Here is a 12,433-nt window from a genome sequence, read left to right as displayed (position 1 = left end):
TCAAGTAACTGATGTCAGGTCCTTTCTTAGGAGAAAGGACCACGGATCGGCACATAGGACAGCACCATGATCTTGATTTTATTTTATTTAAAATTTTTTTTTTAATGTTTATTTATTTTTGAGAGAAAGGGAGACAGAGCGTGAGCGGGGGAGGGGCAGAGAGAGGGGGAGACACAGAATCCGAAGTAGGCTCCAGGCTCCGAGCTGTCAGCACAGAGCCCGACGCCGGGCTCAAACCCACGAAGCGCGGGATCATGACCTGAGCCGAAGTTGGGTGCTTAACTGACTGAGCCACCCAGACACCCCCATGATCTTGATTTTCAAAGTCAAATTTGAGAAAACCAGGCAAATACGGGGGTGGGGGGGGCGGGGAGCAACAGTGGACATTTTTATGTGGTGGGCACCAAGAACAGACGATGTTCCCAGGAGCGGCAGGCTCCTGCTGGTGCAACAGCCCTACGGTCACTAGACCACACCAACCACTCCAGGTCACGGTGCACAAGGCGTGGCCTCCGACAAAATGCTGTGAGCAGGAGAGTCGGGTTCAGATGATTGGAAAAGCAGCAAATCAGCACGAAAATACAACTTTGGTGATTGCTAAGGGGACCCTGTAACTACAGGAAACGCAAATTCAAGACACAACGTACACACTGGCACTGACTGTCAACACGCCTGATGGCAGAAATCAAAAGAAGGCTGTGCTGACGGGCCACTTCCTCCAGGAAGTGAGAGTATCATCTGCAACGCTCACGTGCGTGTTTGCTTCCCGAAGAATGGTCGTTTCCTGCGGACCGCTAACATCTTTTTGCCCAGAGGCCCCTAACTGACGGAACCCTGCCTTTATTTCAGAAAGGACACTGAAACATTCCTACGTGAAATGAAAATTGCCATTACATAATTACTCGGGACGAAAAAAAGGTCAGTCCTATTTTAAAGAGCAAACCCTACTGGAAGCAAAGGTAGCAAAAAAGCGACTCACCTGGAAATCCTGATCGTCGATGCCAAACCTCTCCCGCAGGTTCCGGAAAACCATCGGGCAGTATTCCTTAAACTTGAAGTGGCTCGGCATGTTTTCTCTGAAACGGTCATAGTGTGGAATAACGTTTAGATGTAGACTTGACTTTGCCACCATCTAGTTCCACGTGTGGCCAAAGTGCCCGGGGTTCCCCACCCGCAGAAGGCTGGTACGGCCCAGAACCAACCACAACCCACAGTAAACCCGGGGTGACACAGGGACAGACTGGTGGCATTCGCCTCCTCTCACCACCTATAGGGGCACTGAGACTAGACGACCTTTCTAATCCCAACCACTCCTCGCGGCCACTTTCCCAAAGAAGAGGTGGAAAGAGAAGGGGCCACACAGACGGAAACGGTGAAGGAAAAGCAGAGAACTTGGGGAGCCCGGGATGGGCAGCGGAGCGAGCCACAGACGCCCTCCCCACATTCGTCCTCAGGTACTTGCTGATTAGAGTTTGCAAAACAACACTATCTCTCACTCCTCCAACGACCTAGCTGATGCTATCCACAAATAACCACATTCCAAATGCACATAGAAAAGGGGCACCCTGGGTCGCGTCCGACTCTTGATTTCAGCTCAGGCCGTGATCTCACGGCTTGTGAGTTTGAGTCCCGCGTCGGGCTCCATGCTATCGGCGCGGAGCCTGCTTGGGATTCTCTCTCCCCGCCCCTCCCCCACCCCTCAAATCAATAAACTTCAAATAAATAAATAAATAAATAAATAAATAAATAAATAAATAAATAAATAAATTCACATAGAAGAAAATCCCTTCAAAAGGCCAACTTCTAGACAGTTTTAAGAATTAACACATCAGCTTCACATCAGAACAAGGGCCACATTAAGAAATTTCATAATTGATCCTCATGCGGGAGAGATTTCTATAAGGCTCCTCCCACTCACTCGGAATTGCTTCCTCCTTTGTGTACCCGTAGATACATACACACCTCTATAGTCGTACTTTGCACGCTGAATTATGCGGTAATGTGTGTATGTGTCAGATTTCAAGCACCTGCCTGACAGCCCCCTGAGGGCAGGGCCACATCTACTTCCTCGTCCCTCCTCTCAGTGGACAGCTAATACATAAGAGGTGCTCCATAATGACATCCAAAATGACAGCCAAATGAAGGAGAAATACTCTCACTGCCCAACATGGCATCCAATCATGTTTTAGAAAAATGTCCCTTAATTCTTTTTTTTAAAAAATTTTTTTTTTCAACGTTTTTTTATTTATTTTTGGGACAGAGAGAAACAGAGCATGAACGGGGGAGGGGCAGAGAGGGAGGGAGACACAGCATCGGAAACAGGCTCCAGGCTCCGAGCCATCAGCCCAGAGCCTGACGCGGGGCTCGAACTCACGGACCACGAGATCATGACCTGGCTGAAGTCGGACGCTTAACCGACTGCGCCACCCAGGCGCCCCAATTCTTTATTGTTCTATGAAGTAGTTATTTCTGCTCCTAAGGTCAGCATTATTAGAGTTTTGTCCAAGATCGCTCAGGTCCACAGCTGCTAAACATCCCAAGCAATTTACAGCTTCAAACATTTAAATTGTAATGAGAATATCACTTTTAACATAGAAGATATTCATAGAGAACAATATGCCATATGGCAAAAGGATATTACCCAAGAGGGCCTGCCGTTGCTTTTCTGAAAATGACAGATGGTTATGTTTATCACAGGATTAACTTCATCAGCAAAACTTTACTCCCACCCATTGAAAACTAATGCAATTACAGAAATTCACAAAACTCATATTCCTGGCAGCCGTGTCAGTCTTATAAACGGCCGTACTTGTACCTACTTGTTAAAAAGGTGATTGTCCACCTTTATCTTTGAATAGGCTTTGAAGTCATCTGGCATCAGCATAACAGGGATTTGAACATGGCTCAGTTCATTGATCTAGAAAGAGACAGAGCAAAATGACACAGGTTAGAAATCTCTCCGCGGGAAGTGCTGGACTTGAACACACATCTTGGGGGAAAAACCCGGTGGAAACGAGCACCTCCCACCCCCCACCCTCCTCCTCCTCCTCCTCCTCCTCCTCCTATCCCAGATCATCTCTCTTGCTGCCCTCCTCACTCCCTCTGCAGGCTTCACTACCGCCCCCACCTCACATCCGGCTCCGACTGCTCATCTCCCCTTCTGCTGCTGGGTGTGGGCACTACCCCCCCCCCCCCCCCCCCCCCCCGTGTGGCAGCGATGAGGGAGGAATTCTGGAAGGTGAGCCCTCGTGGCCACCTGGCCCTGCTTCTCCCATGTACCTCCCCACCTCCTCTCCAGAGCCTCAGCCCAGAGCTTCTCGTATTGCATGTCTAAGACAACTTCTCCCTGCAAAGAGAATGCTATCTGACAAAGAGGGCTTTTTAATTTCTGACATACATCTCTGTTGAATTAATGAACAGGACTATTTCTTTACACATTTGGGTACCCAAAAAACGAACACGGTCATCCGTGTGATCTTTACCTTTCTTACAGGAACTAAGCATGGGGGCAGGGCATGAATGTACCAAAAGAGAAGCCTTCATGAAAGAAGGGAGAGAGACATAGGGCCCCAGGGCTAATGGGTTTCAAAGGCGTCAAGAATAAAAATAAAGACGCGGTTGCAGATGACAAAGGGTTGGATCAAGTTCTAAGTTCCAGCGAATGGCAGGGGCAGCTCTGACACATAACTTGGGAAAGGTTGGACTTTCTCTTGGTAAATTATTTTTCTATCTTGGTTCCCGAGCTATACGTCCCTTGTTGCTACTAATGAAAACCCCTCAGAAGATTTACACCTCCAGTAAGTGGAAGAGCCTCAGAAGGGTTCTCAGTTACAAAAACAAAACAGAACAAAGGGGGAAAACTGAGCGCTTTGATAAAGCAGAGTGGTTAACACGTGGCTGGGATCATAGAATGGAGAGAAGCATCTCCAAGGTGGCTTCCTTCTCCTAACAGGAGTTTAATCCATTGGGAATGAGAGGACTACCAAGCAAGCATGAACGGATGGGCTTCCCTGAAGACAGGTATCAATTTCGACACTTAGTTGGGCCACAGGAAAGCTGGGGAGCTCAACCACACACTTCGACATTAAACAAGCACCTTTGCAGGAAGCAGAAGTCGCCTCCTCAGCTGAGGGGAATAATTGCAAATGGCGCCTGGGGGACGGCGTCTGGGGGACAGCATCCCCGCCACAGGCCTCCAGGAGCCCCGCGGGGCACGAGCTCACAGACAGAGGCAGAGTGGGATTCTGCAGAAACCAAAATTATTCTCAAGACTTCAGCTGTTAGAATGACCAGACACAGAAAAGGAAACAAAAGCCATGTGTAAAATGTATGAAGAAGAAAAAGACAGGCTGGCAAAAATGAGTAAACTATGGGACTTTCAAAATGACCAATCAGGTTGAAAAGGGATCCCATAAAACTTTTACAAAATGAAAATTATAGGGGCATGAAGGACTCTACTCCCGAAATCACTGTTGCACTATATACTAACTTCGATGTCAGTTAGAAAAAAAAAAAAAAAATTATAACTGATGAACTGGAATCAGAACAGAAGGCCCCGAACCCAGGGCCCTGGAAGCACACTGGGTAACTGGTGGACGGGAGGGTAGGTCTGAAGGAGTTCCCCAGAACACCACAAAGAATGAAAATGCAATATATAAAGGAATGGGTAAGGAAGAAAAAACGCTGACGGCAGGGGGTTTGAAGGGAGAGTAAGTGAAATCTTAGAGGAAAGGAACAGAGAGTATGGGGGAAGAGACAGTGTTTGAAATAATAAAGTTGAAAATGTTTTCACGGGGCGCCTGGGTGGCTCAGTCGGTCAAACGCCCGACTTCAGCTCAGGTCATGATCTCGCGGTCCGTGAGTTCGAGCCCCGCGTCGGGCTGTGGGCTGATGGCTCAGAGCCTGGTGCCTGCTTCCGATTCTGTCTCCCTCTCTCTCTGCCCCTCCCCCGCTCATGCTCTGTCTCTGTCTCAAAAATAAATAAAACGTTAAAAATAAATTAAAAAAAAAAGAAAATGTTTTCACAACTGATGGAAGTTATGCAACTATGGATACATGATACCCCATGTACACAAAATAGTCTAAGAAGAAGTCCGCTCGTAGACACAGTGTAGTTAAGCTGAAGATCCCAAGAGCGGAGAGAAGAAAATTGGCTAGAGGGAAAGGACAGAACACAAGGAAGGAATGACAACCAGACTGACGGCCAACTTCTCAACAGCAAAGCTGGAAAGCCCCGAAGACGGTGGTCTACCTTCAAAGTGAAAAATACTGTGTACATAAAACTGTGTGCTGCGGCGTAATATATATTTGGGCTATTATTGGGGTTCCTGGCACAAATCTAAAACCCCTGGAATTTCCAGAGTGATAGGATTATCTTTGGCCACTCATCAGGCACCCTGTTTGAGCACGCCTGAATTTATGCTAACGAGGTGACTCCGGGTGAGGCCCCTAGAGGGCCAGAGAGGATGGGGCCGGTCACCAGAAACGCCAAGTAAGAACAACTTTGGAACTTTCAGCCCCGCTCACTGACCTCTGAGAAGGGGAAGGGAGTTGCTAGAGATTAAGTTCCATTAAAGCTCTTGAACAAGAAGTGCCGGGCTTCTGGGGGCGGTGAACACATCCACGTGCCTGGATGTGGCAGCACACCCCAGGTCCGTGGGGACAGAAGCCCCAGCGCTCGGGAACCTTCTGGGCCTCCACCTATGTACCTCTTTGCCTGGCTGTTCATCTGGATCTTTTATCACATCCTTCATAGTAACCTGGTAAATGTGCATACGTGTTTTTTACATGAGCCGCTCTAGCAAATTAATCAAACCTGAGGAGGGGGTCAGGGCACGTCCGATTTACAGCCAGTAGGCGAGAAGCACAGGTGACAGCCTGGGACATCTGAAGCAAGGGCAGTCTGTGGGACTGAGCCCTTAACCCGCGGGGTCTGATGCTGTCCCCAGAAAGGCAGTGTCAGAATTCACTGCTCTGTAGTATTGGAAAAACCGTATGTGGGATATCCACTAAAACGGTCTTCCAAAAAGAAAAAAAGAGCAAAATAAAGGCTTTTTCATAGAAACAACACCCGAGAACTTACCGACAATGGACCTCACTAAGGGAACTTGCAAGTCTTTGAAGCATATTATTTAGCCTCTAAGGGTATAATTCAGAAAGGAAGTGAAGTAAATGTTGTGTGCGGAAGGTATGAGATACAAAAAGAATTAGTAAGCAAATAAATTTGTAAATATGAAGACAAATATAAGTATCACCTTTATAAAGTAATAACGCTTAGTTCTCGGGATCAAAATAAACAGAGTAACAACAGCAGGTAAGTTGGGAAGCAAAGTGACGGTGCCTGTTGTATTGTTCAGGAGAGTGAGGCAACTTTAAGTATTGTAACATTTAAAAGGCAAACATTTAGGGGCGCCTGGGTGGCGCAGTCGGTTAAGCGTCCGACTTCAGCCAGGTCACGATCTCACAGTCCGTGAGTTCGAGCCCCGCGTCAGGCTCTGGGCTCTGGGCTGATGGCTCAGAGCCTGGAGCCTGTTTCCGATTCTGTGTCTCCCTCTCTCTCTGCCCCTCCCCCGTTCATGCTCTGTCTCTCTCTGTCCCAAAAATAAATAAACGTTGAAAAAAAAAAAAATTAAAAAAAAAAAAAAAAGGCAAACATTTAAAGTAGAGAAACAGAGTATATAGCTTCCAAACTAGTACAAAGGCGGGGGGGGGGGGGGGGGGGGGGCAAGAGGGGTGGAAAGAATCCGAAAAGAAATAAAACTCATTATTTTTAAAAAGAGGAAAAAATACTGGCACCTGGGCTCAGTCAGTTAAGCGTCCGACTTAAGCTCAGGTCATGATCTCGCGGTTCGTGAGTTCGAGCCCCATGTCGGGCTCTGTGCTGTCGGTTTAGAACCTGGAGCCTGCTTCAGTGTGTCCTCTCTCTCTCTCTCTCTCTCTCTCGCTCTCGCTCTCTCTGCCCCTCCCCCGGTCGCACTCTGTCTCTCAAAAAATGAATAAACGTTAACAATTTTTTTTTTCTTTTTTAAAAGAAGAGGAAAAAATAAACACTGCAAAAATGGGACAAATAGAAAGCAAGTGATGAACAAGTCTGGATAGAAACATAATCCCAATAAGCGTAAGTGGACAAACAATTAAAAATAAAGACTGTCAAAATGAATTAAAAACTACAGGCTATATGCAAGAGAAACACCTAAAGCATAACTCAAAAAGGTTGAAAGGAACAGAAAAAACATATTAAATAGTACCGAAAATTACTGAAAAGCTAGCTTACCTTTACTAACATCGGGTAAACTAATAACTTTAAGACAAAAGCATTATTAAGGGTAAAGAAGGCCTGTACATAATGATAAAAGGCTCAATTAGCCAAGAAGCTAGGATTCATATTTTAAGTACCTCATTAGTCTGGAATTATACAGCAAAAATTGTTAGGACCTCAGGGAAAATGCGCAACCCCTTATTACCGAGAAAGATTTGAACATGCTTTTCTTTTTTTTTTTTTAATTTTTTTTCAACGTTTATTTATTTTCGGGACAGAGAGAGACAGAGCATGAACGGGGGAGGGGCAGAGAGAGAGGGAGACACAGAATCGGAAACAGGCTCCAGGCTCCGAGCCATCAGCCCAGAGCCTGACGCGGGGCTCCAACTCCCGGACCGCGAGATCGTGACCTGGCTGAAGTCGGACGCTTAACCGACTGCGCCACCCAGGCGCCCCTAAAGATAGAGATTTTTTTTTTTTTTTTAATTTTTTTTTTTCAACGTTTATTTATTTTTGGGACAGAGACAGAGCATGAACGGGGGAGGGGCAGAGAGAGAGAGGGAGACACAGAATCAGAAACAGGCTCCAGGCTCTGAGCCATCAGCCATCAGCCCAGAGCCTGATGCGGGGCTCGAACTCCCGGACCGCGAGATCGTGACCTGGCTGAAGTCGGACGCTTAACCGACTGCGCCACCCAGGCGCCCCTAAAGATAGAGATTTTTTTAAACAACATATTAAACAACACTCATTCAATATATGCTCTTCCAGGTGCTTGGGATATGTTATTGAAAACAGATTAAGATGCCTGCCCTCCTGAAGCTTACATCTGAGTGGGAAGAGTCAGTAAATAAAACATAAACTTAGTAACATAAAAAATCTACTATGTTAGAGGACTATGGAAAAAAAAGAAAGAGAGCCGGAAGAAAGGGCTAGGGAACGCCCATCAGTGCCTGAGTGGGGTCCCCGAAGCATTTTAAATAGGGAGGGTTGGAGGAGACCAAGGTTTGGAGAGAAAAGGGGTTTAGCATTCCAGTGCAAAGGCCCTGGGGCAGGGCATGCCTGATATGCTTGGGACATGGAGACCCCTGTGGCTGGAGATTACTTGAGAAGAGAAACAGGAAGGGCTGAGATCACTGGAAAGACTGGCTTTCACTGCCAGTGATATGGGAGCTGTTGCAGGGTTCTGAGTGGTAGAGTGTCGACATTACTTAACTTGGGGTTTAAAAAGATTACTGGAGGGGTGAGGGGGGACACAAGTATGCGACAGGGAGACCAGCGACAGCAGTGTAGGTAGGAAAGGGGATATTTTTTGAAAGTGGAGCCAACGTCATTTCCTGAAGTTCTGAATGTGGGGGGTAAGAAAGAAGCCAAGACCGAGGCCTTGGCCTGAGCAATTAAGGGGACAGATGTGCCATCATCCAAGGTGGGGGGAGAATTCTGCGTTCCTTCTCATGCTTTTTGCTTTCTGAATCATGTTAAAGAAATGCCTGTTGTAAAAACTGCGTGCTTTAACAATTTTTTAATAATGACAAAATGGAAAACATACACGCAAACTATCAGGCTACTTACAATGTACATATATAAAATGTTATGCACTGCAGATTCTCAAACCTTATTATGATCAGATTAGAACCCCCCACCCGCATTTCCTGATCCACTGCCTTTTTTTTTTTTTAAACACAATTGCCGGGCAGCCAGCTTCCCAAAGATACCATGTCCTTGAAAGGAATGTAGCATAATCTGAGCTGAAATCGCGGACTCCCTCGAGCTAGTCGTTTGCACGGTATCTCACAGATGCTGAGTATCTACCACATTCCTCTGGAAATTCTCAAATATCCCTGGCACTCCTGGGAAATTTGCTGCAGTGCCCCAGGGCACCTTGGCAGAGTTGGGAAGTACAAATATAAAATACAGCAGCAGATGTTTAAAATGGCAAATGATATAATCTAATTCTAGAATGAAATCATCAGAATAATCCCTTAAGATTCATTGTAGTGGATTATAATTTACAAGCACTTTATATTCATCCCAAACAAGCTTCATTACAACCACCCGTTAATCCTTAACCTGCATACATGGATGTTCTATCCAGATAGTTTTCTTGATAGAACTCTGTATCAAATGCATTTGTGCAAGGCCAAATTACCATTCTGTTCCTTTCAGAGTATTTCAGTAACTTAATCAGAAATCACTTTTAGCCTACTGTATGCTATATTATTAGAATCTCCTTCATGTTACTGTCCATGTATGAAACTGCCACTTAACAAAAACACTAGACTAATTTTAAGAATTTTCTTTTATTTATTTGGGGGTGGGGGATGGGTAGAGGCAGAGAGAGACAGGGGGAGAGAGAGCCTGGTGTGCAGCTTGAACTCACAAACTGTGAGATCGTGGCCCGAGCTGAAGTAGGACGTTTAACTGACCGAGCCACCCAGGCACCCCATCACTAGGCTAATTTTAAATCATATATTCTTTCTTACTCATTTCACTCAAGTATCTTAAATAGAAAACAATTCTCAGTATATCTGTGAAAAATTTAAAAACGTGTATCTTTACACCAGCACTGGAATACCAAAGTTTGGAAGCAAGAGAAGCAGAGCCGAAAACCAAGTCTGGTGAGGAGCACAATTAGAACAAAGCCGGATGATAAATCGGTTTTTCGGTATCTCGTGCAAACCAAAGAGTGTCCGTAAAAACAGGACGTTTACAGGGTGGCAAAGGGCAAGGTGAGGAGCAATCACTTCACGTCGCGTTCCCCAAGTTATGCAGAAAAAAGCTGGAGGGAACATAATAATAAGATTCCTATCACAAGCTAGGTTCTGCGTGGTTACTGAAAAAGCGAAACCGGATTTGGAAGCAGGAGCAACCAAATCCCTGCATTCGGACGCCTCAGGCTGTTGGGATCAGAACTGGCAACAGTATCTGCTTTAGAAAGAAAGCAAGAAGTGCCGGCCGTGAGTGTCTGCTCTGGGCTGAGCGCTGCACAAACGCCGCGTTCACCCTCGTGGCGCCTACAGTCCAGAGGGGCACGCACATCTATAGAAAAAGTGCACACGTGTAAAATTCAAACAATGACAAGTGTCGGGAGAGGGAAGGACATCAGGCTGGGAGCAAGCATGACAAAGCATAGACGGGGGCAGGAATGATGGAAGGAGCTAGACTCGAGCAGAAGGCAGGTGGGAGGGTTCCAGAAAGTAGGGTCACAGGTGCAAAGGCCCTGTGGCGGGAGGAGGGCACAGTTAACTAGAGAAATAAAAGGTTAACGTGTGAGGAAGGCAGAAATCAAGAGGGCACATGACAGGATGGGGCTGAACAGCACGCAAACAAGGGCTGTAAGAGGCTACTGTGGAACTCGAGGAGAGGCTAGAAGCCGGGCGAAGCGGGGAGGCAGCAGACACAAAGGAAGTAGATTCCGCGGACACTGAGATGGTAAAGACATGGACTTGAGAGAGTGGAAAGACCGCGATCCCATTTACCGAGAGCATTTTAGGAGGAGAGTTCAGTTTGGGACTTGTTAAATCTGATGTGCTCTTCAGATGTCTTAAATGTTGACGTCAAGGTGGGCAGGTGGCCACGCGGCCCTGAAGTTCCCAGGGGAGGCAGGGGCGGGAGATAAAAATACGCATTATCTGTACATGAGACAGGAGTTCTTCCTCGGGAGTAAAGGAAGGAAGCTGGAGAGCAGCGAGCGAGGGCAGGAGGGCCTAAAAGCAGCCTTGAATGCAGTCATCAATGGTTAACAGCATGGACAGGCGGATGAGCCTGCAAAGGAGAAAGCGAAGCGCGCTGTCACCTCGCGGTGGGAGTTGGGCTGGGGGCATCCAGGGTGGGCATGAAGGAAAGGGAGGTGGGGAGGTGGCTCCTCTATCAGGAGGGGGAAAGGGAAGGGGTTGTGGGGAACTGGCTGAGTCTGAGGGAAGACAGCAGTTCACGTCCACCGGCAAACCTCCGTGGGAAGGAGGAGCCGTGGCCATCGACTGTGCGAGAGGCAGGCCGGGGCGGGGGGGCGCGGGAGGTGGATTCAGAGGCCTGGAGAGAACACCGAGAACTTGAAAGACTGGCCACAGAACGCGGGAGAAGGAGTCTGAAGAGGGAAATGGCGCTGGGCTTCTGGGCAGAGCTGGGAGTCCATCTGTGGTCTGTGATGGTTAATTTACAGGGAACCAAACGAACTCGTGGGGTGACATCCCGGGCAGAGCTCGGCCTCAGGGTGCGGGTGCAGAGGCGGAGGACGGCTGGGGTCCTTCAGGTTCAAGGTTTTGGTTAGTCGAGTGTGACATAAAGAGCAATGGAGTTCCAGGATAATCATTTGGACGTGGGAAGTCAGTACAAAATGCTCTCTGACCAGAGTTTTCCACGATGGTTGACACGGGTCAGGGGTGGGCAGCACGCACACACAGTGAAATACAAAGCAGCAGAGAAGAAATATTGGGGTCTAGAAAGTAAGTGCCACAGGCACTGAGAGCAGGTGCTGACAGCTCCTGGGAGGGAGGCAAGCTCGATGTGGCCCTAGCCGGACGAGGAGATGTGACTAGTGTTTCATTTAAATGTCTGGAAAATGCATACTTTGACTTCTTGCTACAAATCCCAGCTTCACAAATCAGAGCACGCCAGGATGTGGGGAATGTTGCACCTTCATTATTAGAGAAGAAAAGAGGTAAGAAATGAAACGTGATTACGCTCACTCCTTGGTTTACATACACTCAAAAGATGAGGAAATTAAGAGAGAATCTTCGAGATCCTAGCAAGTCTCTTGTTTTGCAGATTACAACGTATCCTGGTATGTCTATCCCTTTATAATCGCGTAGCAGGCCGATTCTGGGTTATATCAGACAGCTACTTTACGAGCATTTTATCTTTCATTCACAATAGCTTCACGTTTCCTTTGGGTTTCTCTTTTCCCCAGAAATTCTCTCCCCACGAACCACTCGGTCAGGTTATGAGTAGCTAGATTTCATGACCTGTGAACAAACGCTTCACAAACCAGAGGACCTACCATTTAAAAGCTTTTAATTAGTAAACAATGTTTTTTCAATAGTGTGCCCATGAGCCCCTATATTATCTTCTTCTATAAGCACATTTTATTTTGTTGCCACATGGGCTCACCCATACACAAAATTCATCGTTTTCATCAAAATGTATTTAATTATAGGGCTGCCCAGTAACTGAAAGGCT

General features: G+C 46.9%; 1 protein-coding gene across 3 annotated transcripts in view; it reads right to left on the bottom strand.

The window, feature by feature from the left end:
* The window catches only part of PIP4K2A (phosphatidylinositol-5-phosphate 4-kinase type 2 alpha), a 196,327-nt gene that overhangs the window by 69,873 nt on the left and 114,021 nt on the right, over window positions 1-12,433 (bottom strand). For all 3 annotated transcript variants that reach the window (XM_086714769.1, XM_086714767.1, XM_086714768.1), the window contains exons 2-3: window positions 2,820-2,917; window positions 980-1,076 (exon numbers count right to left, since the gene is read on the bottom strand). In XM_086714769.1, coding sequence (XP_086570895.1) covers window positions 980-1,076; window positions 2,820-2,917 — 195 coding nt within the window. The remainder of the gene's footprint in view (window positions 1-979; window positions 1,077-2,819; window positions 2,918-12,433) is intronic.

Source organism: Puma concolor, chromosome B4, assembly GCF_028749965.1.
Source record: "Puma concolor isolate L17-30 chromosome B4, mPumCon1.1.hap2, whole genome shotgun sequence".
NCBI lineage: Eukaryota > Metazoa > Chordata > Mammalia > Carnivora > Felidae > Puma > Puma concolor.
The sequence above is the reverse complement of the archived record's forward strand: the minus strand, read 5'-3'. Positions and strand labels throughout refer to the sequence as shown.